General features: G+C 40.6%; 1 protein-coding gene and 2 pseudogenes across 2 annotated transcripts in view; 1 reads left to right on the top strand and 2 right to left on the bottom strand.

Moving 5' to 3' along the window:
* Positions 1–27,964, bottom strand: part of ARHGAP26 (Rho GTPase activating protein 26) — a 399,050-nt gene that overhangs the window by 59,537 nt on the left and 311,549 nt on the right. For both annotated transcript variants that reach the window (XM_011367454.2, XM_011367455.2), the window contains exons 19-20: positions 22,571–22,709; positions 9,456–9,609 (exon numbers count right to left, since the gene is read on the bottom strand). In XM_011367454.2, the coding sequence (XP_011365756.1) occupies positions 9,456–9,609; positions 22,571–22,709 (293 nt within the window). The remainder of the gene's footprint in view (positions 1–9,455; positions 9,610–22,570; positions 22,710–27,964) is intronic.
* LOC111744394 lies at positions 4,367–4,485 on the top strand (annotated as a pseudogene).
* Positions 24,078–24,196, bottom strand: LOC111744399 (annotated as a pseudogene).

Raw genomic sequence — 27,964 nt, 5'->3', positions numbered from 1 at the left:
GTGATGCTGATACGCCCTTTTCAGTATAACATACCCTGAGAGCCGTTTTCCTGTCAATGCAAGGGTTTTGATCTCATGTTACAAACACAATAGGTGCTCAATAAAAATATCTGTTGCTTGATTAACTGATGCACCAACCTTCTATTGATGTGTGACCTAAAGGTACGCATTTACAAAGCAGCTGGCTGACTTCCTTGGAGAGTTGGAAAGTGCAGTACTGGTGAGCTAACGGGGTTCTCCTGAGAAGCAAATCCATTAGCCCTCAGTCTCATAAGTTGTGAGAGATCTCAAAGGCCAGGGGCAGGGCGCTCTTAGCCCCACTACTATCATCACAATTAGAGTGCCAGGCTTGGACCTGGGAGCTTGACAGTGCGGTAAATCCTGATTTTATTTTTGTGGAAGTCCACCAGTCTAATGTACTATAACTGTAGTTTTCAGACTTTAGCATGTGTCAGAATCACCCATGGGACTTGTTAAAACAGAGTGCTGGGATCCTCCTCCATAGTTGATCCAGTAAGTCTGGGGTAGGGCCTGATAATGTGTATATCTAACAAGCTAAAAGGTGATGCCAATGATGCTGGTCCCAGGATCACACTCTGAGAAAACACTGCACTGGGCTGAGACGCTGCCTAGAAGACTCAATGAAGCCGCCAGTAAATCCTGCATGGTTTTCTAAATTCGTAATGCAGAGGAGGGGTTAAACATGAGATTCTAAGGCCATTTCCAACTAGAAATGTGTTCCTAGATAAGTAAGCATCTGCTTTCCAGATTGACTAAAAAGGTTTAAAAAGCAATACTTTAACTCTAATATGATTTTAATTTGCCCAGTTTAGAATCTGAATCTATGAATAAGATTGCCCCAAATTACATACATAGGGAGAGAAACAATTCTAAATCTAACCCTAAGTGGGAAAAAATGGCATTTTGGAGCTCCTTCGAAGTCCCCTTATAGGCATAACAGTGCTGAAAGCCATGTAAAATCTTAAGCCTCTTTCCTACCCTAAAGATTCTACCAAAAATTCAAGATTTAAAATGCTTAACACCTACTTACACATATACAATGCAGGGCTGTAAGCATTTGAGGGCAGCTAAATTCAGAATGAAATTCATTCATTCATATGTTCAACCCCAAGGCTTTGGCCTCTACTATGCGTCACAGCAAAATTTTGGAACTGTTGTAGAATATTAACAAGATTGATTAGTTTACAGAAAAATTAATAGAGCCTTTATGTAATTTTAGCTCACAAAGGGGGAAAGAAAACTATAATGCGTGTGAAGGAAAACATTTTTCCATTTATGATTCTCACTATACTGGAAAACAGGGATGTGGCTAAGCTTTGGAACTGTGTCCTGTCCCCACCTCCTCCCATACCCCCTCTCCTGACAGGCTGTACAGATCCAAGTGCCACTGGCAGCCCTGGTGCTTGGGAATAAAATCTTACTGGGTCATAAAGTATGAAGGCTGCCTCAAGCAATTTTATGTGAAAAAAAGAACTGCTAATAACCAAACACATTTATCCAATAAAAGTCGGATGGGTCACTAGGCAGGAATCTCCACTCTCAAACAAGTGAAGCTAGCTGGGCTCCTGACTGGCAAGGAGATCTTGGCTGGGGAATGGGAAAAGCTGACAGGAAGCCACTCAGAAAACAGGACTACGGGCTACATCAGTGACCATCTCTGAGAAGTCAGGGGAACATGGCTTGGTACTTGAGGAGCTGTGGCTGTGGCAGCCCCAGGAGCCTGAAGTGTCAGAGGAATAGTTTTGAACCTGTCCAAGAAATGACCATAAACAAGCAGGCTGAAACCACTGTGGAGGTTGGGAAGAACAAGAAAGGGCCAATGATTCCTCGTGAAATGATTATGCATTTAACTTATTTCCCAAGGTGAGGAAAGCCACCAAGTTTTCAGGGGAAACAGTCTGAAGAGACCTTCTCTGATTTGGGGTGGGTGAGAAACAGAATCTTCAATCTAACAGGAAAGATCCTCCTCCACAGAATACTGATTCAACCACAGAGAAAAACTTCCTCTTTCAAATCCCTGCATTCCAAAGGATGACAAATAAAGATCATCGTAGTAAAATCATAGCTGCCTGTTTGGGTGTAACTCTTTTGGCATAAATAGCACTTAGATGGTAAAACTGCTTAAAGAAATGCCATTAATTATCACTTGTCTGATGCATATTGTTCATTTTGTGATTCATTTGGTCTCAATAGATAGCAGCTACACATACAGCTTATCGAGTACCTCCATGAGATCTGGAAGTTTCCAAAGTTTTCAGGAACAGGCGTGCCTACCTGGCCTCCCCACTCGCTCTGCTCCTGCTCTTTAAGGTGGGGCAGTACCTGCCTCTATAGAAGTTCCTTCTTGTCACCGATAACTCAAAGACTGTACTGAAGACAGCTCTGGTCTGGGATTCAAGGTAGGAAGGTAATGGGGATAAGTGAGGACGACAGCCTTCCTCCTTTGTCCGCACACCAAAAATGCATGATATATGAGTGATTTACCTCCTCTCTCCACTGGAATATAAAATCAACTGTTTTTTTGTTGTTGTTGTTTGCTTGTTTATTTGTTTGTTTGTTTTAAATCACTGAATCTTCAGCACTCAAATGCCTGGCCAACAGTAGGTGTTCCAACAATATTTGTTGAATGAATGTTGACTGAATAAGTAAAACATACGTAAAATTTTAGAAATATCTCTCAAGGGAAGTTTTCCCCAGGTTTCATCCAAGAGCATCTGAATCAAAGTCAGAAGGAGCCATCAGTGCTTCAGAGAAAATAACTCTGTCTGGAAGCAGGCCTCGTTTTCTTTCTGAATTCCAGGGACTGTGCTCTCGCTTCTCACTGGCCACTAAGATAGAACAGGACAGTTGACTTGCAGAATTTGAAGGTGCTTCGTGTGCACACATCTCTTAGGTCACCAGAAATGATTTGGAAATGCATGTGTGCGTGTCAAGTGGAAAGAACGAGAAAAACTCATTTACGGGGCTACTGGGCAGTGAGTTATTTCTTAGGGGTAGAGACTGCTTAGGCAGAGAGAAATCCAAGGTGGAAGGCTCCTGCACTGCGGTAACCATCTCCCGCCCTCCTAGCCTTCTTTTAATCATAGCAAGCCTCTCTACCCCGACACCAGCAGTCTGAAAGGGAAATTACTGCAGTATCTTATGTCCCTAGAGGGATGTCCCCTGACTTCTTTCTCAGCATTTGTTTACTTCCTCCTTAAAAATCTCTATCTTCCAGAAGGTGGTGGCAAGATGCCAACTCTATTGGTCATTGTGAGAGGAGAGAATGACTCTTACTTCTGCAGTCCTTTGTAAGCACCAATTTAACAACCTCAGTTCTTAGAGACAGGTCAGTCCCACTTCTTCCACCACAGAGAGGGAGAGAATGGACACATTCAGGGCCAAGGACTGGCACCAGGCGGTCAGTGCTGATGCCAGGATTACAGCACAAGGTTTCCTGCTTTCCAAGCCAGTATTTAAGCTATCTTTCTCATTGCCTCAGCCATTAGCTATGAGTTTTGTTTTGTTTCTTAACTTCTTAGAATCTCATTTATGAATCATTTTTTTTCAAAGAAGATTCTGAAAACTGAGAGGTTAGTCTTCATGCTGGCACCACTCTACTACAGTGAGAAGCTTCCATATCTTTCTGCTTTACCCAGGCAGCCCAGCCCCATCCAAGTAGTAACCCATGACTCCAGTCACAAACTCATAGGCCTTGTGACAGTTAACTATTGCTAAATAACTGGTCCAAACTCAAACTCAAGGGCTTAAAACATTCACGATGTATTATTTCTTATGAATCTGTGGGTTGACTGGGCTGCTTTTTTGTTGGTCTTTCCTGGACACGCTCATGTGGGTTCATTCAACTAATTGGTGGCCTGGGCATTGGGCTAGGCTGGGATGGCTGGGGTTTTCTCTCTAGGAAGCTAGACATGGTGGTTTTTTACATGGTGGTTGGGTTCCAAGAGGATGAAATGGGAAGCTACAAGGCCTTCTGGCCTGGGCTTGAAAGTCACATGATGTTACTTCTACCACATTTCTATCGATCAAATCAAGTCAGAGAGTGAAGACCAGCCTAGATTCAAGGATTCCATCTCTTAATGGGAGGGGTTACAAAGATTCTTTGGTAATGTCTAATTTATCACAGGCTTTCAGGCAGGAGATATAAAAGAGTGAAGCAGGCCAGTTGTGAGAAGATAGGGACTGGAGAGCATCATCTGTCACTAAGGAACATATGGGTTGAGTATGGCCAAATTTTCTAACTTTTGAAAAGAAGTGGGAAATCTAGATTTTAAAAATATATAGAAATAGATTTTTTTGGAGCAGTTTTAGGTTTACAGAAAAATTGTTCAAAATAACAAAGTTCGTCTACGGCCACACTACCCTGAACAAGCCCGATCCCGTCTGATCTCGGAAGCTAACCAGGGTCGGGCCTGGTTAATTCTTGGATGGGAGACCACGTAGGAAGACCAGGTGCTATAGGCGTAAAAAATAAAAATAAATAAATAAATAAATAAATAAGGGATTGTAAGCTGACAAGGTCCTTGCAATCTGTGAGGTCAACCGAGGGTTGCCTTGCCTAAATAAAAATAAATAAATAAATAAACAAACAAACAAACAAATAAATAAATAAATAATGACAAAGTTCCCACATGTCTCTCCACTCTCTAAGTTTATCCATTATTAACATCTTTCATTAGTGCGGTACATTTGTTACAACTGATGAACCAATATTGGTACATTATTAACTAAAGTCCACAGTTTACAAGGTGAGGATTAGCTTTTTGTGTTCAATGGGTTTGACAAATACATGATGTCTTGCATCTGCTATTACAGTAGCATACAAAATGGTATCACTGCCCTAAAAATGATCTGTGTCCCACCTATTCATCCCTCCTGCCCACTAATCTTTTTATGAACTCTGTAGCTTTGCCTTTTTTTGAATGTCACACGGTTGGTATCATACTACCATGTTGTAATCTTTTTAGAGTGGCTATTTTCACTCACTAATGTGTATTTAAGGTTCATCTGTATCTTTTCATGACTTGATAGCTCACTTATTTTTATCTGTGAATGATATTCTATTGCCTGGATGTACCACAGTTTGTTTATCCATTTATCTACTGAAGGACATCTTGGTTGCTTCTAAGCTTTGTCAATTATAAATAAAGTTGCTATAAACATTTGTGGGCAGGTTTTTGTATGACCACAAGTTTTCAAATCATTTGGGTAAACACTTAGCAGTGTGATCGCTGAATTGTGTCATATGATAAATCTCATGTTTAGTTTTGTAAGGAACTGCCAAATTATCTTTCAAAGTGGCTGTCTCATTTTGCATTCCCACCAATACATGAGAGTTCCTGTCATTCTACATCTTCACCAGCACTTGGTGTCAGTATTTTGGATTTCAGCCATTCTAACAGGTGTGTCATGATATCTCATTGTTTTAATTTGCAATTCCCTAATGACATAAGATGTTGAGCATCTTTTCATATGCTTATTTGCATCTGTATGTCTTCTTTGGTGAGGTGTCTGTCCAGATCTTTTGCCCAGTTTTTAATTTAGGTGTTTACTCACTGTTGAATTTTAAGAGTGCTTTATATATTTCGGATACTGGTCCTTTACTGGGGGTCCCCAACCCCCAGGCCATGGACCAGTAAGAACCGAGCCGCACAGCAAGAGGTGAGTGGTTGGCGAGTGAGCCAAGTTTCATCTGTGTCTGCAGCCGCTCCCCAGCGCTAGCATCACTGCCTCAGCTCCACCTGAGATCATCAGGCATTACATTCTCACAGGAGCACTGGTCCCCGATGCCAAAAAGTTGGGGACTGCTGCTTTACAAGATAGTTTTTTTTTTCTTTGCCAAATACTTTCTCCTAGTCTGTGGCTTGGTCTCTTAAGAGTGTCTTTTGCAGAGCAGACGTTTTTAACCCACACGAAGTCCAACTTAACAATTTTTTCTTTCATGGATTATGCTTTTAGTGTTGTATCTAAACATTGACAAACCCAAGGCCTCCTAGACTTTCTCCTATGTTGTCTTCTAGACATTTTATAGTTCCACATTTTACATTTAGGTCTATGATTCATTTTGAATTTATTTTTATGAAAGGTAAAAGGTATATGGTCTGTTTCTAAATTCATTTTTTTTGCGTGTGGATGTCTAGTCGATCCAGAAAAAAAATCTGGATTTTTGTGAGGAGGGTCCTGATTTTAAAGGTTGGTTTGATATACTTTTTTTGGTGGTAGTGGTAGGGAAGGAACTAAGCTCCCCATCCTGCTACACAGATGTCTGTTGGCTGTTTTCACCATCTTGGTTAGATCATCTCTGTCTCTCTCAGCTCCCTGACCTGGAATGCTCTTCATCCACTCATAATATCTTACCTAATGTCCACCTCATATTTTATCTATTCCACCTCTCAATATTTTAACTGGTCCATATACCAACAGATATTTAGTTAATAGCTGTTGAACTCTAAACACACTTATGAACTGTAAGTCCCATTTAGCACTGCCATAGCACTGTCTTTCCTCCTTAGCCAGACTGTAAACTCTTGGGAGGCCAGGAATCCTTTTTCTCATTTACCTTCGGTAGTATAGCATAGATCTGGACCCAAGATACTTGCTGACCATCTTAGACTAGCTGGACTTTGGTCCCGGCTTACAAATACCCTTTGATCTTCAGGAGAGATAGCTGAGGACGTGCATAATATTTAAACCCTGCAGCCTTGCCTTGGCATAGTGAGAATGAAAAGTGGCACTCTAACTTTGACCCTGATTTAGCATTATGCCCAAACAAGACAGCCCTACCTCCTTGGAGAATTAGAAAAGATTTACCCATGACACAGCAAAATGTGGTCTCTGAAGTACCAAAGGGTGTTGAGTCACAAATGTATTTCTTTCATTATGATTGTTACATGGTCATAGTGATCATTCTAGTCATTATGAAAACAGTGAAAAACAAATTAACGAAATAAAAAGAACAGACAGTTTTCTGGTGACTGGATCCCAATCTTATGCCTAATTAATAGTCGAGTTAATGGTAATCCCCCACCTCTGACTTTGTTTTTTGTTTTCATCTGCTTAACTAATTGTTTTTCTTCAAGGATCTATCTCTATGCACTACGAAGTGAACAGTGATGGAGCGAATGAAAGGGTCCAGAACTGAGGCTGAGACCCAAGTGGTCTCGGTCGGTTGCAACTAAGCCCAAACATCGTGGCATGGTGTCTTGACAGACTTTTCAAAATTAATTTACTCAGGAAAAGTACTGTGGCTTCTGTTTATTAGGACTACCCAGCTTCTGTTCATGGCTCATCCAGGCCAAATCTCAAACAAAAATAAACAAACAAACAAACACCAGGGAGGCACAAAGTGGGGAACAACATCTCACTGCCCTGGGTGTCAGAAATGGCCAGCGAACCTTCTGCAGAGCCTACAGGACCTGTGCGCGGCCCTCGGTCAGGAGGGTGGCAAACCCTGGTGTTGGCCTTGCCATCAGCGCTGCTTCTACCTCGAGAACATCCTTCGAGTTCGACACTCACAGGTATCAGTCAGATATTCACTCATCTTGGAAGGACAACAGCCTCGTTAGAAACACACAGATACTCCTACCTTTAATCTTCCTCTAAAAGCAGACAAGTAAAACTGTTCCTGGCATCACCCTCCCTTCCCTGGGAAATCCCCACCCCCTGCCCCAAATCTGCAGAAGGGAGGGAACAGTCCCCCTGGATGGTGAGAAGCTGGTGGAGTGACTCCCAGTGTTTAATGGAAAAAAAAATCACATCTAGACAACTGAAAAATGAAAAGCCCAAGCCCTCTCTTCCAGGACATGTTTAAAAGACAGAACCCCCTTTCTACTCAGCTGCTGGAACAGCCTCTTTGGACACACTGTACTCAGTGGTGACTCAGGGTACTCCCAGCTCCCAGATGCTGCAAACAGAGGTTAAAGACCACTAGTTGATACTACGATTAAAATCAGGGGATGTTAAATTAAACAACCTGGGCTAGAAATTCAACCTTGCTCATGTTGAGCAACAAATAACTTCAGCAATTGGTAGGACAAAGAAGGTTTAAACAAAATGGGGGGAAAAAGGTACTATAATCTCCTTAATGTCTAGGTAGGTGGATTTAGGAGCCACTGAGAAAGCCATGCAGTGAGGGAAGGAGGCTCCGCAGGCAAGTCTGGCCACGGGGAACTAGAGAAACTCACTGCCCATAAGCTGAACAAGTTAAATGATTTTGGTCCACTTCTTGTTAAGAAAACACATGATTTACCAAGTAACATAAAGTCATTAAACTTCCTGAATATCAAGGTAGGATTTAAAGCCAACAAATAAAAAGAGACCTGATTTTTTCAATGTATGGTTTCATCATATGGTTTCATCTTAACGCTGTTGCGTTGTCAGTGTAAGTACCTCAAGTCCATTTCAGAGTCATTTTTCCTCTCAAATCTTAATATCCCTTAGTCTCTTCAAAGGCAAAAACTGTTGGACCCATTTTACAGATCTGTAAATATCTTAAAGAGATAATGGCAAAGTGTGATCATGCAACCACACATGGAGAGGGGGAAGAAATGGTTCTGACATCCTTGTGTCTTATCCAGTGAAACAATTGCCCTGAAAGCAATCTGTGGCTGAACCGTGAGCTACTTTCACTAGAGACAGGCAAAGTCAACTCTGTTTTTCCTGAGTCTCATACAACCGTAGCCTTAGAGTCCAGCTGTTCTGGTCATGGCCTCACATTCTTTCTGCAAAGGCTGTAGTTGACACGATTTATGGGGTGGCCTGAGGAAGCATGCTAAGCAATGTGAGATGAAACCACAAGGGAGAACCTTCTGGCCTTAACAGAGGAGATCTAATTCCCGTGGAGGACTGGACAAGCAGCCCTAAAACTGCCTGTCTCGGCTATGGGTGGCTCAATATCCGAGAATGAAACAGCAAATGTTCCTCTCTTATAATCTCTGGTATGTGATCATAGTCATGCTAAGGTTTGAGGATCTTAAGACTCAGAGGGGGACTGGGGGGCCCTTCTTTCTGGAAGTGGACACAGAGGTAGCACCGAACATTCTCAACATAGTCAAGGAGAAGGGAAACCGAGACAACATGAATGAGTGAAACAGACTTGGCTACTGATCTACTGAGCTACTACAGTGCCTGGATGTTAAAAAAAAAAAAAAAAAACTACATGAAATTGCTTTTCATGCCCAGCAGCCAGCACAGGCAATTGCCATCACCAAAGTCATCTCAGCAGGATGGTAAATCAAAGATCACCAAGGCCAAGAAGCAGTATGTTACAAATAATGGTTAATCCACAACCAACCAGCCAAGCTCCAAGTTCAGGGAGAAGGTTTAAATCATGTTCATAGGACAATGCTCCAAGTCATATGGGGCCAGAGAGCAAATTCTGGGCAGAATGGCTGACCAAGGGCTTACTACGACAGACAAGTGGACATCATACTTACAGTGAGTTGGGCCGGGTGGGTTTGAGCACATCCAGGTCTGGGTCACTGGAGTTCATGTTGGGCTGTAAACTGCTGCTGGAATTAAGGATGCTGTTTGCATTAGATGAGATGACAGATTCCAAACTGGAGTTGATGATGCTGTTTCTTTGTTCCTCTGGGGGAGAAAAAAGGCCACAAGCCCCATATTAATATCATTCCATAGGAATAGTCTATTCTTACACATACAAAAATTGATAAATAATGAGACTGGATTGAGGTCTCTGGTCCTAACTAAGCTAAACAAAGGACATAGTAAAGCATAAGAATTACAAGTGGGAAAGGAAGAGTCCAAGGGGAACAGGTGATTTGAAACTTTAGAGCAAAACCCCCTTTTCCACTTGAGAGGAAATACCTGTCCTTTAACACAACCAGCCTTTTCCCTAAAAGTGGCCCTACCACTGCACCATAAATTGTGTCTTCTTTTGATTGGAAGATGGTCTGAACAGAGAGCAGCCTTTCAGCCCCTTGCATTCAGCCAGATCCTCTTGGTTACTGTGACAATTTACCTTTTATTTTAAAACTCCTGCCCTCAACGTTGTCTTAATTGCCCAGACCACATTCTATCTCCAGTAGCACTTCACCATAAAATATCTTCTATTTGACCACCCACTTCTTCATGACTCTGCAGTTTAAATTCCTGACCACTCTCCAGACGAACCCTTCTGGGCTGCTTTAGCTCTATGTATTTGATGTTTAGATTCAAGTTAGTTCTTTGATAAAGAGATCTGTAAGGGCTACAGGGTAGTTTGCATATAAAAAACCAAGTCCGTAGTCCAAGCGGTCACGTTAATGCTTGGAGATATTGCCAAGCCAGGAGGGAGAAAACCTGAATTTGCTTCAAGACTACATCCCTGACAGGCTGTGTGGCCTCAGGCAATTTTCACTCACACTCTCTGTTTCTTGGCTAAAGCATCTATACAACAGGGAGAATGAGAACTGTCCTGCACAGCTCCAGGAGCTGTCATGAGGACGAGTGGGATCGTATGCAAGAATGCGTTTTGCAAACTTTAGAACATTGCTCAAAGAAAAGAACTTTCTGTTTCTTCCCATCTTTAAAAACTTGGAACCATCCACTGAAGAAAACATTTTTGGGATGATTTAGCTAAATGGCACAGGCACCACTGCTGTAGCAAAATATTAAAGACTTAGAATGTCCTTCTTGTCCCACATTCATTACAGATATACCATATCGAAATCAACTAACATTTTGAGCAATCAATTCACATATCAAAAAATATCATAACTGGGTTAATAATCCTCGCTGGACCTTTTTGAAATGAGCCAGGGGTATACCATATCCCTAAAAAGACAGACTAGGCTCATTGACATGGTCGTTTAGAGGTTAACATTTGAACTCTGGTATCTTTAGGCAATAAAAAGAGCGATGTCATGATAAAAAATATTCTTCCCTTTGCACTAGTCCTGTGTAAAAATATATAATGCTTTCGAAAGGATGTTAGAGTAATTTTCGCATTAAACACACGCACACGCGCACACATACACACACACCAATAACTTCTAATATCTTGGCAAATTTTCAAAGCCATATTTAAAGCCCTGTAGAAGAGGTAAAACCCCCATGAGACTATTGAGAGATTCCTGAACTCTAAGTAGATTTTGAAAAAAGGAGATTATTACATTGATTCCTGAGATTTAGAACTATTCATATTTCAAGAGCTTAAATTCCAAACAGAAACAACAACAAAGAAAGAGAAACCAAAAGAGTGACATTGAGCCAAGATGTAGGCAGACTAATAGGGCCTGCAAATGTGAACTTGCTACTGGGAAGAAAAACAACTCTAAAATTACATAACTAAGGGATCATTGAGGGAATAGCTATGCCACTTATCAGTATGAATCAGTATAAGTAATATTTTCCTTTGCACAAAATACTCCTATTAAGATTCCTGCAAGACTATGAGGAGCCCAAGACCACCATATAAAAAAAGGAAACAAAGATGACACTTCTCAACTTTATACAGGAGGAGAGACGAATAGTTTTATTAACTCCAGTTCAAGGCTAAGTTTGCATGACATAATTCCCTGAATGGAGAAACAGAAGAGTAGCTCATACTTCTCTTGTGATTACATTTAGTTGTCCATGAGAGGGTTATGCGTCTATAAATTAAAAACAACACCTTGCTAAAAGTATTATTAGTTTTCCTAAAATATTATCAGGACTTATTTTCTCTGCCTTCCTAGCCATTAAAAAAAGAGAATATCTGAGATGAAACTTTCTTCAACTTCATTTATTCAATGAATATTTATTGAGCACCTACTGAGTACCAAACAGGGTTCCCAGACAGTTAACAGACCCCTAGACTAATTCCTTGGTATTTTATTCAGATACAAACTAGTGTATTTATTAACTTGAATATGTATTTATTCATATGTTTACCTTCCTCAGTAGACTATGAGCAACTTAAGATTGGATACGTGACAGATAAAACTTTGAAATCACAACAGAAAAAATTGTATAAAGATGCTTTGCTTTATAAAATATTTCATCAGAATCCTATGCTCATAAAAAGATTTAATTCTAAAAACCGGACTTAGGTAAAAATTTTAAGAATATAACTACTATTATAATTTTATAGACTGGTATTCTCCATGAGCTAACAAACAGGGAAGGCTATAGCATATGGAACATGATATTTGTTGGAAATAAACCTACAAAAGAATAAGGACGGGGTAGAAAATGAGAACTTGCCCCGCCTGGACTAGAAAAATCAATAGAATAAAACAGGTGTCTACACTCAAATTGAGCTTAAGGTTTCTAGTATTTCATTTACTGGTAGACATTAGAATTCCTTTTTTAAGAAGTAAATTCTTTTTGAGGTTCTGTTTTGAATCATATTTAGATATCTAGAACCTTTCACATATCGCACAACCTATAACAAAACAAAACGACAACAAAAGCAAAAGGTCAGGGAAAGGGAAAGGAGTTGATTGTGCAAGAAGAGCAAAAACAATTAATAACGAGATTTTAGTTTTGCGGCCAAGATAGCCAAATATGTGTCCTAAAAGGCAGACTATTTACTGGTCTCCCTTGATGCGCCATATGACAAGGAAAACTAGAAACCTGGCACTCACTGACTACAAGACCATTACAGTTTTATTTGCCATAAGACCTCAGATAATGAGACTGAGAACTTCTAGCTGGATAGACTTCTAAGCTGAAATGCTAACAATCCTTACTAAGAATGAACAGGTAGGTGAGAATTATTCCAGAGAAGGGGAAAAGAATAAAATCAACAGAAAAACAAATGTTTTAGCGGTTGTGGCAGACTATAGAGATCAATTCTACAGCATCTGGAATGAATTAAGAAATAAAGAGAAAATGATTCAGTAATGTCACTCAAAACAGGAGGGATTTTGTCAAGTGGGCAAATGAGACCTTACTCCTGACAGAAAAACATAATGAGAACAGGCAGCCTAAGTGACTTTTTAAAAAAAAAATAAAATTAACAAAATCATTCAAATTTGAGAGAGCTGGCCTTCTTTGAGCCACTGATGATTCAAACCAGTTCTGACATTCTGATCAGAAGGTATAAGAAGGACTGATGGCAATTACACCGCTGAAGAAAAAAAATTATAGAGTAGTGGACTGAAAAAGAACAACAACCAGTTATTAGTCAAATCAACAAGATCATAGAGAACCATTTAAATGACCAAAAGAGAAGAATGCCCACAACTGAGTATTCCTAAACTGGTGGAAGTCAGTGAAAATGCTTGCCTTCCTCAAGCATGTTTGTCAACAAGAATCTCTCTTTATATTAGTCACAGAAAACAAGAGCCCAGAAACGAGAAAATGATAAAATCAATTCCTGAACAATTGTAAACATGTATGAGTAATGCATTGGATGCTTTCACGAACATATGTTCTACAAGGAGGCACAAACTGGATGTGGACGTGACCCTCAAGGGCTGGGTCATGTCTGCCCACACAGAATACATCAAGCATCCATTACAGTGACCTGCGAGGTCAGCATCAACTCATACATTCCTAGTGCCTTGTCCATGCATAGCGTCTACTAAAGCTCCATGTATGGTTATAAGGTAAATAATAAATATAAGGCAACGATAAACAATCAAAATGTGTTCAGCTAGCACAAAAGAGGCAGTTTTGTGTGACTGAATTTTTCAGGTACTTCAGACAGGGAACACTAATGTCCTTGAAATCCAAGTCTTGGTAACAGTGGGCAGTGTTTTTTGTACAAATCAGGAGCGGAAAAACATGAGCATGCAACCAAATCACTGCAACTAAAAAAAGAAAGCCACAGAATAATTTTGGTGATATTGTACTTGTTCTGGGGGTTGCCATGGAAATCCGGGAGCTAAGCTACTTCATTTTCCATATTTACCAAGTGACTCTCCCGCTCACTCTAGTGACAACCCCACCACATGGAAGAGGCAGGGTCTCTGTTTATCGAAGAACCCAGAGACGAGGCCAGGAACGCACATGCAGGGCCAAGCCAAATTCACACGTCTCGGCAGGCATGGACACGCCTGGCCCACTGAATACACAAAGCTAAATAATAAATATGAAACATAGATCTTCGATGTCACTTTGGCAGAGGTTTCCCACCACACATGGACTATCTGTCAGAATTCAGGCTAATATTGTCATCTTTCCACAATGTCTGAGACTAGCTGTCAAAAAGAAGAGGGACGATGGCTTTTCTTTAACGGCAACTCATGATGCCTCATAGAGCCCAAAGGAGGGAACTCTCTCTCCACATAATCAAACAGGGAGAAAAGGGAGCTGCCAGACAGACAGAAGTTCTGTAAAGACCCAGAGCTTTATGCAAAAAAATATTAAGGCAAAAGCAAAATACCCAGAGGCTTTCCTGTGCTGCGGTGGGGAGAGAGAGGTGTACTTTCTCCTGCTTGTTAAGAGTTTTGCAATGAAGTCTGTAATGTATCATCTTGACAAGATAGGATAATAATAGGGTGGCAGCTTAATGAATTTTGCAATAATAAATGATGAGTGCACAGCAATTTCTGAGTTTACCATCTCTGGGAAACACCCAAATACACGGGAAGCTTGGAATCAGACTTTCTGAAGCAATTTTTTTCCCCCTGTAGCTTTTGCTCCTGATAATAGTGGAGTGCCAAGCCACGCTAAAATCTGAGGTAGTCTGATTTCAGGCTGACTCAGCCTCAGTCGCTATGATAAAAATAATCTTAAAAAGCAGTTTGGGCAATGTGTTGGAGCATATGAAAACAGTTTGGGCAATGTTTTAAAAAATAATCTTAAAAAGAAGTTCGGGCTGTGATGAGCTAAACAGTGAGTCGATAAATGAAAAATCAGGTCAATCCGTTGTTTTGACCATAGGACACAACACGTGATATTACAACTTGTGGCAGATTGTCTTCAGCAAAACTACCACTGATTTTGGTCCTGTGTGAACTGACTTATCCTCTCCTCAAGACGTTCATAATAACCCTTTTCTTTGCAAAGGGAAAGAATGCCAATAAAACTGAATTTAATGAGAGAATGGGGAAGTTATTGTGGCTGGCCTAGAATTGAACCGATTCTCAGGAATGAGACATGGAGGCACGATAGGGACGCCCAGCCTTGAAACAGCATTCTAAAAACCACAGCGTACGAGTGAGCCTCGAATTAATGGCTGAATAGGGAGCTGAATGATGAGAGTTAAATGGACACTCTACTACCGACAATAGCCCTCTTCTCTACTTGAGAACTTTTGAGTTAAGAACTCTCCCCTTTAATCTATGGTACCCTGATATCTGAGGGCATCCACATATAGACTGCTTATATTATTATTCATTAGAAAGAAGACAATTATATATTTACTTATTTTTATCCCATGACTCATTGCAAAATGGGTTTGAGAGAGTAAATGAAATGTACAATTAAGGGGCTTTGTTTTTAATAATGTAAAAATTAGTCGATATATAATAAGTATGCATTCTTCTTCAATTTAGAAAGTACAGAAAAGCATACAAATATCATATGTATTGTGGCGTGTACACATCTGGTCAGTTTTCTATGCACAGAAATACGTGTGTGTGTGTGTGTGTGTGTGTGTGTGTATTTTTCCTTTTAACAAAATGGGATAACATTATACCTAATGCTGTTCTATCTCCATTGTTCATTAGTGATAATATCAGAGATATGAGCCTATAATATGCTTTTTTTTCATTTAATGATCTATCTTGAACTTTCTTCCTGCCATTAGTTTTCCACTGCATTGTTTTTTAATGGCCACATCAGCTATGCAGTTTTCAGTCACACACGGTAACCACACATAATTAAGCCGAGAGCCACGTTATCCCTTACAGTCCGTGTGACAATAGGAATCCATGTGGATAAACATGTCATCTGCCAAGACAAACAGGTGTGTCCAGAGCACCCAGGATCTGCAGAGGCAACCTGAGAAAAGGCATATACTGCAGCTCTGCACGCTCAGAGAGAGGCATTATGTAAGCCTTTGAATAGTATGAATTCCCAGTTATTTTTTAACAAGGAAGAAGCACATGAGAAGTATATGAGCTAAATTCTCAGCCTCTCACTGGGCCTGTCTGGGAGAGGGTCCAGGATGAATTAACTGAACTAAAAGAATCAATCAGAGCTATAATCCCAGCAGCTAGTTAACATGATCCTTGTAAAACAAAGCCCAAGAATCCATTCCCACCCCCATCAACACTGTACAACTCATCCCAGGCTGCTGATGTATTTGCACTCAAGCATCAAACGGGCTCTTGCTGAGGCCAGGGCAATTCTGCATTACCCTCACATATGGGCCTCTCCCTGGGAACCTGCAGGCTACAGAGGGGGAATACTTTCCCAATCAAATGTAAGGTAAAGCTATAACCTGATGATAATCATCAAAATTGTAGCCAATGTTTATTAGGTGCTTACTATATTCTAGGCCCAGTGTCAAGTACTGTACATGCACTGGTTCACTTAATTATGGTAATTACCCTCCAGGAAAGTTTTTACTAGTGATTGATTTTACAGATGAGAAAAATGGAGGTTCAGAAAAGCTGAGTAATATACTTCAGGTCTCAGAGCTGGTAGGTAACTGAGACGGTATCAGAACAATGCAGTCAAACTGCAGAGCTCCTGCTTTCAACCACCACTCCAGGCTGCCCCAAATCCCAGTCCTTCTGGCTCTGCTTTCTACAGTTGTCCAGAAAAAGTATAGCTTGTGTGTTAGCACCTTTCACCTAGATATATCAGTCCAATTTCTGTTGTATGAGGTATCTGTGTGGAAACTTAGAGATTAAACAGAAATCTCTTTTGCTACCATTCATTTGGCAGTACAATTGAAAACCTGCATAGCTGGTGCTGGATCTGCAGGGACAGCTGTGGAGTGTCTGCTGCCTTCCACTACACACACTGAAGAACCCATTCAATATGGTTCAACTGACCCATGGCAGTGCTGGAAGCTGGGAGCAATGGCTTTATTGCTTCTGTAACAGTCTAGCAAGGTTTTCACTTTTGTGGCTCAAGAACTGACAGAGGCACCCTTTTGGAGACAACATGGCTTGGGCAAGGGAAACCACCCGGGTTCACATTATTCCTCTGCCATTTTCAGTTATGTGACTGCCTAACTTCTAGAGCCTTCATTTATCTTTAGATAAATGTCGACAGTGAGAACCTACCTTATTCAGTGATTATCAATTGTGAGGATGAGATCAAAATGGGCAGAGCAGGCTGCTTGGCATGTTAACTGACCTATAATAATTTTACTTTCATTGTTTTTATTAAATGAAGTTCTAATCTAGCTTAGTCTCAAGGTTTTAATCTAACGCATCCATTTATCCTTCCACACCAGACTTTACAAGCAGATCCCTAACTTAATGAAATAAAGTTTAAACTTGAGTTTCAGAAATGGAACTGGAAACCATTTTCCCTCAAAAATTGGGTTGGGTTTGCAGGCTAGGTCACAAAGACACGCAGAACCATGTTTCCTCTAGAAAGATCCCATAAATTAAAATCGGAAAGGAAAAAAACGACTGGTTAATAGTGTAGCTTTGAGGTCAGAATGACTGAGTTCAAATCTACTGCTCTGTTGCTGTGTGACTCTGAGCACATTATTTAACATAAATGTTATTTTCTTCCCAGTGTAAAATAGAGACAGTACCTGTGTCATCTCACTGTAAAGATTAAATGAGATGCTGCTATGCGCAGAACCTAGCACAAGAAACCGCTTGATAAAATATGTAGCCATATATATATATATTACATATATAAACAAAAAAGTCAATTTCTAAGGGAAAATGGTTTCCAAGTTCATTTTGGAACATGTGTTTTCACAGTCCTCTCCTCAGTTCTGGAGACGAGAGCTACCCTCTGCTACTTACAGAAAGACCCTTGCTATGCTCCTTCTGTTGAGCATCACAGTCTACCCTTCTGTCCTTTGAATCAGACTATGACTTTCATTTCCTTCAGCATCATTCTCAAATTTCCCCCTTTCAGAAAATGTTCCTTGACCAGCTACAGACAACTCGGATATCTAGTCTTTTTCTCACTAGAATATTCAGTGGTTTCCAAATGATTTGCATTTGCTACTAAGATGTTTTCTAAATCCTACATTTCCCCGTCATTTCCTTTGTTCTTTTCCAAAAAGTTTTAATTTCAGAGACTACTCCCATTTCATTCCTAGCCCCACTTCTACCACATGCTGACTGTCTATGAGGAGGAGCCACATGCTGCCTTGTAACTGAAGTCTCTGCACAGAGCATGAGAAAGAATCCAGCACTTCATTCTGGGAAGAGATCGCTGCCAGCTCAAAGACAGTTTTATTTTTAGGGAAAAAGGAAAAAGACACTTAGAGAAGACTCCACTGCTACCCACAGATTAAAGTGGAAGAGGAGTCTTAGACAGGTGCCTGGGCACATAACTGGTCTACCTACACAGAAGGAAAAACTCCTGGAAAATAATACACACATCTATGAACATCGAGTAACATGTCAGTTACTTCCATGAGCCTGAAGAGCAGATGTAAAGACAGAGAACCGAGCCCAGGAACTTGCAAGGTGACTCTCAGGAGCTTCCTCTCCAGGGCAACTGGTAATCTGAGGCCAAGAGTATTGGCACAGACTCCCCTCTAAGAGAAAAGAATGGGTTCCAACTTCTGTACAGAGTGGGGGCACTGCAGATAGGTGAGAGCAAAGCATATGCTGACGATGAACAATGGGAACCTCTCAAATGGAAGCACCCAAGTGAGCTACCCTTGGAGTTTCAGGTCCATTAACTATCTAAACTATGTATGAAGAGAGCTGACCAATGAAATACAGAGAAAATTAAACTGCAAGTACATCGATGAATAGAAAAAGCATAATTAAACTTAAAAGAGATCAGGTATACAGACGTGAGAGACAATGAGGTTCTGAAAAATATCACATGCCCCATTTGAAGGTAGAGAGAGGTATGTGTGAATGTGTGTGTGTGTGTGTGTGTGTGTGTGTGTGTGCGCGTGCACGTGCATGTGCATGTACATGCCCATGCAAGCACAATCCCTCTAACGAGATAGTTTCTCTGTGATAAGAACCTGAAGAAAGATAAGGTCACATCAAACCTGGACAGGTGTCATGACGAGCCAAAAATGCAGAGCATGAAATTGATAGACGAACAGTCAGTGTACTCAGCAATATAAATGACCAACTGACAATATGTGAAACCAATTCTAGTCGAGTAGACAAAAGAAACTTGAGTTTGTATATTTATGTTAAGAAGAGGGATCTGAGTCAGTCAAAAATTCAGAGCATGGTCTGTGGACTTCAGAACTGTGGTACACACTCCATAGGCACAACGCAAGAAGATTCTAAGGTTGGATGTGGATGAATATTCTTTATCTTAATGGTTACTTATTTATTCTAATGTATATTAAAAAATATTACCATTACACCATCAAACTCATGTTTTTAGAGGTTTTACTGAGTAGGAATAGGCCATGTATAAAAGTAAATTGCTTTAAATTGATTTAAAAAATGTATTAAACAAACAACAGTGCATAAGTTATGTGGCTGTGGCCCAAAGAGTAAATGAAGGTTTATGCAGATGATTCAAGTTTGGGAAATACTGAGCTAGGTATAGAAAGAGGCCTCGAACTGAAAAACTGAAAAATCACTATTACAGAATATACAATTACTATTATACATTATGGAATACACATCGTTATTATGGAAATACAATTCCAATTCTCCCCATCACACACACAAATTACCTGCAGTGTCTTTACCTACACTTTAATTCTAAAGAATAAACTCAGCAAGTGCTTAATAATGTAGTCTTCTATCTTTGTCCACAGACTAGAAAAAAGGAAGGATTAGGTGTGTGAAAATTTTACCATGCACTGTCCTACTCATCTAATATTGATGGGTGGCTAGATTACAATCTATGGGGGGGGCGACAGCTCCTGACCCAGTCTTCCTCACAGCATCAACACACCCACTCCTTCCATGTTGCTTTCCAAGGCAGCCCTGCTATCATTCCAGTTTCCCAGTAAAAAAGCGGTTCCAAAACAGATCATAAAAGTACATGTATATACATACATCTATATGCTTTTCAATGAGACTGTTTCTATTGAAATACTTGTTCTCTGAGAAAGCGGGGGAAGCTAAGCATCCCACAAATATCTGAGCTTGTGGAGATTTTAGTCCTGTTTCCAGGGAGCCTTTACTAACATTCAGAGGAAAGAGATATTGCTTCCCTCTTCCAGTCCTTCCACTCTTCCATCCAGACAGGGACACAGCAGCTTGTTCTGCAGCTTAGGCAGGTCTGCTTTCACACGTCCTTAACTTTCATCCTCTGCCTGTGAGATAAAATTAATCTTGGGCAAAGATCTAATTGATTTTCTCCTCATCTCCATCTTCTTTCTTACATGCTCCCAGAATATGCTTTTAGACCTGTTCCAAAGCTGCTTCTGCTGCAGTCTAATCACAAACTCAGCACTATTTTAAGCTTATAAGAATTTACCAGTACTGTCTGATCTGTCCCCATCTGCACTGTACACACTTAGTACAAAACATTAGGTGACCATGGATCTCCTGGAAACCTGAGAAGCATATCACTCCGTAGCTCGATGTCTTGTTCATGGCAGATGTGGGGGAGGCCAGGCCTGTCCCAAGCGTTCCCTGGAACATGCAGAGGGGCCAAGGCCAGGTGGAGACCGCAGTGAGAGCGACCCAAGTCAGATATTCAAGAGGAAGACAGGTCATCATTCAAAGGGAAGCCAATCCCGATACAGAGTCAAAGCCCTAAAATTGTGCATATCCGTTGATCAAGAAATTCTTCCAGGAATTTATCTTTAGGAAATGATTATGAATATAAACAGATTAGCTACAAAGATCATAACAGTAGCTTTACTCATAAATGCAAAATATCTAAAACACCCTAATGGCTCTAAAAACACCATTATGAGATACTGCAATATATTTAAATGTGTAATATTCTGGGGGTGGGCAAGATTTCTTTTCGGGAGTTATGATAAGGAAAGCCATTACTTTTAAAATGCAAGGGGCTAAAAATTATTTTTCTGTAACAGAAAGAAAAAGATGCCAATCCTGATAAGGAATCTCTTCTCTTCAAGGCAGAGTGGGTCATTATTCTGCTTTGTGACTTTACTGTACATCATGGAGGTCAGCAGTAGTAGTAATAATGGCGGCAGTAGTAGTAGTAGTAGTAGTAGTAGTAGTAGTCGTAGTAGTAGTAATAGTAGTAGTAATAATACTGGTAATAATAATAATGCTATCACCACCCCCAGCATTTACTGAGCACTTACTCAGCCCCAGTTTCCATTTGAAGTGCTTCAATCACACAACAACCCTGTGAGGTAATAACTGTTATCATCCCTATTCTCCAGAAGAGGAAGCTGAAGCCCTGAGGTGTTTGAGAACCTTCCCCATCGCACAAAGCCAGTGAGCAGCAGAGGCAGAACTCTCACCCGGGACATCAGGTGCCAGTGTGCCTTTCAACCAGTGTGTTCTACTGCCTCTCTGAAGGTACATAGCTCCACAAGAGCAGTCACGCATTACCATTACCTGTCTATTCACTTGTCTGCCTCCCTTACTCAGTTGTGAGCTCCTTAAACACATACTCATATTATGCTCCCATCCCTGGCAGACATCATGTAAATGTCAGCTGCCTAAATGGACCAACCGTGGTATCTGTGTGTGATTAAACAACTAATAATAATAGCAGCAGCTCTCAGCTGTCAGCCCTTGCCATGTCTAGGCTTTGTGCCTGAGGCTTAAATGCATAACTTTATTTAATCATCACAACTTCCCTATGAGGTATTATCTCTACTTCATAGATAAGCAAACTGAGGCTGAGAGAAGGTGAAAGGCTTGCTTGCCCATGTGCTGCTGCCAGCATAGGAACCCAGGTCTGATGGACTTGAGGCTGAACTGGAGCCCTCGACTCCTATCCTATGATACTCAACTCTCATTACAAATGTTAAACGAGACTGGATATTTTAGGATGCAGTAACCTGATCACTGCAAAGATCTCAGAAATTCTGAGATGAAAAAAGATTTAATTACACTGCTATTTGGAACAAGGACAGTATTATTTTGTAATTAATTCATTAGTTAATTTCACATATTTATCAAGTGTCCACTCCACACCAGACCCTGTGAGAGGGGGAGTAGTAGAAAGACGAGCAAAACAAAGTCCTGCCCTCACAGAGTCACATTCTAGTGGGACATGTGACTCGCATTAATAAGCATCTAATTACAAACTGAGAAAAGGCAAGGAAACTAGTTCTATGGAAGCTACGAACAAAAGAGGGCCGGAAGAAGCATGTCTGAGCTGAGCTCTTACTGTGTGGGAGGGAGAGCGCTCAGCTGTCTGCCCACGGGAGATCTGGAGAGGGAATCCTGAACAGCGAGTGGCCCCGGGCTTTCATTCTCAGCAGTACTGCTTCCTGTCCTATCAGGGTTACACAGCCATGGTACCTGAGAGGGCACAATGCTACACAGTCCTCAAGGACACAAAAGGTGGCAGCCCACAGAGAAGGGGGAGGTGCGCCCCCTGAGCGACTGGGAGGCGGCACGGGATGTCCCTTGAGGGCCTGGCTGGCCTGAGCAGTGGGACTCACGTTTCTCTGTTGATTGCATGGCATGGAAGAGCGTCAGGGGCCTCTCACTGCAGGACGGGGGCTTGGAGTCACCGCTCTTCTTCCGAGACAGGTGCAGCTGGGCATTGGTGAGAGGCACATCAGGCACGGTGTTGAATATCTGTAAGTAAAATTCATAAAATGGGTACATGCTGCCATGAATTGGAGAGAAAGCACAGGCTGAACAAGTATAACTGCAAGCTTCGTGGTATCTAAGAATCAGTAAGAAAAAGACCTGCAAAGACCATCAGCGTTTGCTCGGGACACATTTTAAATATCTCTAGGAAATGGCATTAAACATTCTCCTTCGGAGAGCCTGCTAACCATTTGCTTCCATTTCCAATCCTTCCACCATACTTCCTACTGGTCTTCTTTTTGTTGCTTTCTCCAGGGGAAATGGAAAGCAGCTGTGCTAAATAAGCCATTGTCTGTTAATAAGACTTAAAGTTTTTTGACCACTTTTGTCCAGAACCAATTATTCAAAACCTCTTTACTTTTCCTCATTGGTTCTATTTCTCAGTTTTTAATGATTGCTTCACAACTTTCTCAGAACGTGAAACACGAATTTTTTAAAAATATTTTTTAAATGTACTTATTTTTTTATGGTGACATTGGTTAATGAAATCTGATAAGTCTCAGCTGTACATTTTAACAGTAAGGTAAACATGCATTTAAGTAATATAGCAAAAAGAAGCCCAGAGCAGAACACCATTTCTTAGTCCTCAATCATTCTCAAAGAGAGCATCCTTTCTAGTTCAGCAGCTCTGTTACCTTTGATGCCTAAGCATTCTTTTCTCATTTAAAAGGGGGTTGGGGGAGGGGGTGGGGAGATTCCTTTAATGATAAAAATAACATATAAATACTACACACAATTTGAAAAACACATCAAGAAAACAGAAAAAGTTTCCCAATTCCAGTATTTAGAGATAACCACTGTTAGCATTTGAGTTTTATTTTCTTGTGAACTTTTTTCTTTTCAGCTTTTATTAAAAAAAAAAAAAAAAAAGTCCAAGGTAAAAAATGGGAAGAAAATGATAAACAAAAATCAGGACGACTATCATTTTACTACAGCAGAAAATGATAAACAACAATGAGGACGACTATCATTTTACTACCGCTTATCTGGTGCTTACCACGATTACGGTAGCCACTGTTCAATGTTGGCTCCCTAGAAATCAGTCACTGCATGTAGCTCACTCAGTTCTCAGTGATCTTGAGTAATAGTTACTGTCCTCACCATTTATAATGAAGACCTGAGGCAGCGAGGTTAAGCTGCCACAATCATAGATATAATTATAGCTGATGACACAGAAACCCATGTCCCTAGATTTTCTAGATTTCTTTTTATTTTTTTATTTTTTATTTTCCTTTTTAATTTTAATTTTTTTTTATCTTTTTTTTTTTTTTTAGGCAAGATTACCCTTGGTTGGCGTCACAGATTGCAAAGAACTTGTCAGCTTACAATCAATCCCTTATTTTTTATTTTTTACGCCTGTAGCACCTGGTCTTCCTAGGTGGTCTCCCATCCAAGTACTAACCAGGCTCAACCCTGCTTAGCTTCTCAGATCAGATGGGATTGGGCTTGTTCAGGGTGGCATGGCCGTAGACCCTAGATTTCTTTTTAAATGGATATAACAACAACAACAACAACAACAACAATACTAATTCACTCAATCAAGAAAGATCTTTTGAGCATCACTTTACACCAGGCACTCTGAGCATAACAGAACATGAGGCAAACATGTTCTCTATAGTTTGAGTTTGCATTTAGTAGCTGTGATTTACTGAGTACTTGCCACTTCAGGCACTGGGTTAAGTGCTTTGTATGAGTTATCTCACTTAACATTAAAACACACTTTTCCATAATTATGATTATATTTTTATACAGTTTTTTACCTATACATTTCATTTAACATTATATTGTAACATTTCCCCCCGTCATTAAGAAATCTTCAAACATGATTCTTAATGGTTGCAAAACACCCCCACTATATTAAGATATCAATATTTATTGATCCACTCATTATCATCTCTTACTCTTTCCCAACAATCATGAATAACAAGAGGATGGTGGTAGCACCCCACTCTCTTCAACTATGGGTGGCCCCAGACACAGTATATAGAGTCTTTCCCATGGCCCTCTCTCCTTTGTATATACATTTAAAAGCAAAACTCAAAAGCTGATAATGTAGGAAACAAAGTCATAAAAATGATAAGAATTTTAGCCAGAACAGCTGCTCTCCATGGGTTGGCAGGTCCTTGGGCTCCAACGATGCCAGGCAGCTGGTTAAGTCTGTCTCGCTCCTAAACACAGCTGTCTGTAAACAGCATTATCATATTTTCCCTAGGGGATTGAATTTTCAACAAAACAAACTGAATCACTACGTAGCTGAGTTCAACTGGGGCAAGGGGGTAAGGGGAGAAGGGGACTTAAAGCAAAAACAACAAAAACCTCCTGGCATCCGCTAAAGGAGTTGGCACCACTAAAGGAGTTGGCACCACTAAAAATAAGTACCACTGCTACACATGCCTCCAGTCTCCTTGTGAGTATCTGCAAGGGAAGAAATGAGAAACTACACTTGTCATCATGCTCAAGGACCACAGCCTCTAAGAAGCTTTCTCCCCACTTACTTTGTTCCCCAAATAATGCTGAGCCATGGCTGCCCCTAGGGCATGGCCTAACTGTGCTCATTATCACTGGCATTTAAGCATTTGCTTCTATAGGTGAGTGTTTGCACCTGCCAGGCACTGTGATAGGACTTTACATGACTTATCTCTAAGCCAGAGGTCAACTCAACACACTAAGTAGAGTGACCACTCTACATTCAGAGATTTCCTGATGCCATATAGCTACACACGAGAGGCTAGGACAGGAACCCTATGGCCAAAGTTCCTAATATCTGCAGTTTCCACTTCCTCAACAGTCATCATTCATTCAGCTTATCTCTTCCAGCCAATCTTCACTACAGAGGTCAGTGCCTCCAAACTCACAAGTATGGATTTTCAACAAATAATGGTGTCTCTTAGCACCCTTCTGCATCTGGCCTCAAGTACAGCACATTCAGCAATCCCTACCTTGAAAAAATATTTGAAAATGAATTCAAACTTAGTACCCTCCAGTTTTTGTCTCTCTTTTCCTAATGAGTTACTGAGAATGACATCCTTACCCAACTACCATAAAAACAAAGATAATGTTTAATTTCAACTGTCACCAAAATATGTTTGCATTTGGGAACCCTTATACATTGTTGGGGGAATTGTAAATTGGTACAGCCGCTATGGAAAACTGTATGGAGGTTTCTCAAAAAAATTAAAAATGGAGATCCTTTTTGACCTAGCAATTGCATTTCTAGGTATTTATTCAAAGAAAACCAAAACAATAATTTGTAAAGATCTATGCACCCCAATATTCATGGCAGCACAATGTACAATAGCCAAGATATGGAAGCAACCTAAATGCCCATCAACAGATGACTGGATCAAGAAGTTATGGTTCATACATACAATGGAATATTACTCAGCCATTAAAAAAATGAAATCCTACCATTTGCAATGACATGGATGGGCCTAGAAGTTATAATGCTGAATGAAATAAGTCAGATAGAGAAAGATAAATGCCATATGTTTCACTTATATGCAGAATCTAAGAACAAAAAGAACAAACTAATCAAAAAAAATTCACAAATATAGTGGACAATTTGGTGACGAACAGAGGGGAGGGGGGTTTTGGGGGCTGGGAGAATGGGGTGAAGGGTTAAAGAAGTACAAATTAATAGTTAATAGATAGTCATGGGGATGGGGAGCATGGCATAGGGAATGCGGTTAGCATTAATATGTTGGCTAGGTGGAGGGCCAGGGGAGGGAGGGAGCAATTGGGGAGATCGTTTTATGAACTATATAAATGTCTAACCAATGTATAACTTGAAACTAATTAAAATAAGTAAATTATTTTTTTAAAAAATGTGAGCATTTACTCTTTCCTAAAAATTGTAGGAAATGCTGGAGAAACAAAGAAAAGTTGTGAGGAAGGACCGTGGGTTTATAGATGTGTGAAAAATTGCTTCCAAAACAATGTTTATACATAGCTGAACAGGAAGAGACATAACACATGAAAATTTTATTTCATTGGCTGTTTCCTCTAAAACGAAAGGTATTCAAGCATACTAGAATCAGTTCTAGAAGGAGATTTTTGCCACAGGTGAGCGGGTGAGTGTCACAGTCCCGAAGGCCGGTACTCTGGGTCTCACCGTGAGCCAGCCCTAGGCTTCTGAAAAGCTTTGATAGGGCTGTTCAATGTACAAACAAGTGAGTGTGCTGAAAATGTAAAGTGCCAGACACGGCATAATCACTCCTATTATGACATTTTTTCCGAGGTGCAAAGGCACCTTTGTAAATCAGACCAAACCAGCAGATGACACAAACTTTCATCAAGGACTGTTGTTCATTCAACTCCGAACCCGAGCACATGCAAGTTGTTTAAAGGCTGTTGATTTTCTGGCCACCTTCTAGCCAGGACGAGAGTCTTGCATCTGTACTAAAAGCTCCAGTTGGAATTCTGGTGAGAATCTGAATTATTCACAATTTTTTGGTTATTCCAATACTATGTTGAAAGAGATAGTTTCAAGAGAATCAAATGAAGTTTCCTTCATTCTGTTGGGAAGAAGCACTGTACAAATGACCCTGCTGAATGATGGAAGGGAGGGCTCATATAATCTAAGAGAAATGGATTTATGGAGCTCTACCATGTGGCTGGAACAATCTACTCATTTCACAGAGACTTTCCACATTAACACAAAAGGAGGGGGCATGGTTTGTTCTATGCCCCACGTGCTCTGTTAATTCTGCCCAAACTTACAAACTAGTTCTTAGTCAGGAATGCCCTAGAAATAAAATTTATTAGGAAGACTATAAGCCTTCTAGAAGCTACTGGGGAATAAAACTGTAAAATAAAAATATAACTCTGAATAACTCTTTCAAGTAGCTCCAATTTCAAGCTTCCTAGTCACGGAATTAGGAGACCCAGAAATACCAAGCTGCTGTTTCCCAGGAAGCCACATAGCAGGGTGGTGTGGGTGCTGGGCCTCTGCAGCCAAACAGACCTGGGCTGGGCCCTGGTGCTGCTCACTCGGTGGGCAACTACTACAACTACACGGACCCACCATCACTGCCTCTGGCATCACTGTCATGTCACCACAAAAAATATATATAAGAAATTTACAGTCATATGGGTAGAAAGCAAACAGGTTCTGGAGCTAGACAGACTTGGGTTCAACTTGGGCAAAAGCCTTAACCCCTCTGAATCTGTTGCCCTTGTGCAAATGGAGATCTAACATCTTCCTTGCAGAGCTACCGAAAAGATAATGCACAGACCCTGGC

The sequence above is a fragment of the Pteropus vampyrus genome, unplaced genomic scaffold (genome assembly GCF_000151845.1).
Source record: "Pteropus vampyrus isolate Shadow unplaced genomic scaffold, Pvam_2.0 Scaffold134, whole genome shotgun sequence".
NCBI classification, from domain to species: Eukaryota; Metazoa; Chordata; class Mammalia; order Chiroptera; family Pteropodidae; genus Pteropus; species Pteropus vampyrus.
This window is presented reverse-complemented; position numbering and strand designations above follow the sequence as displayed.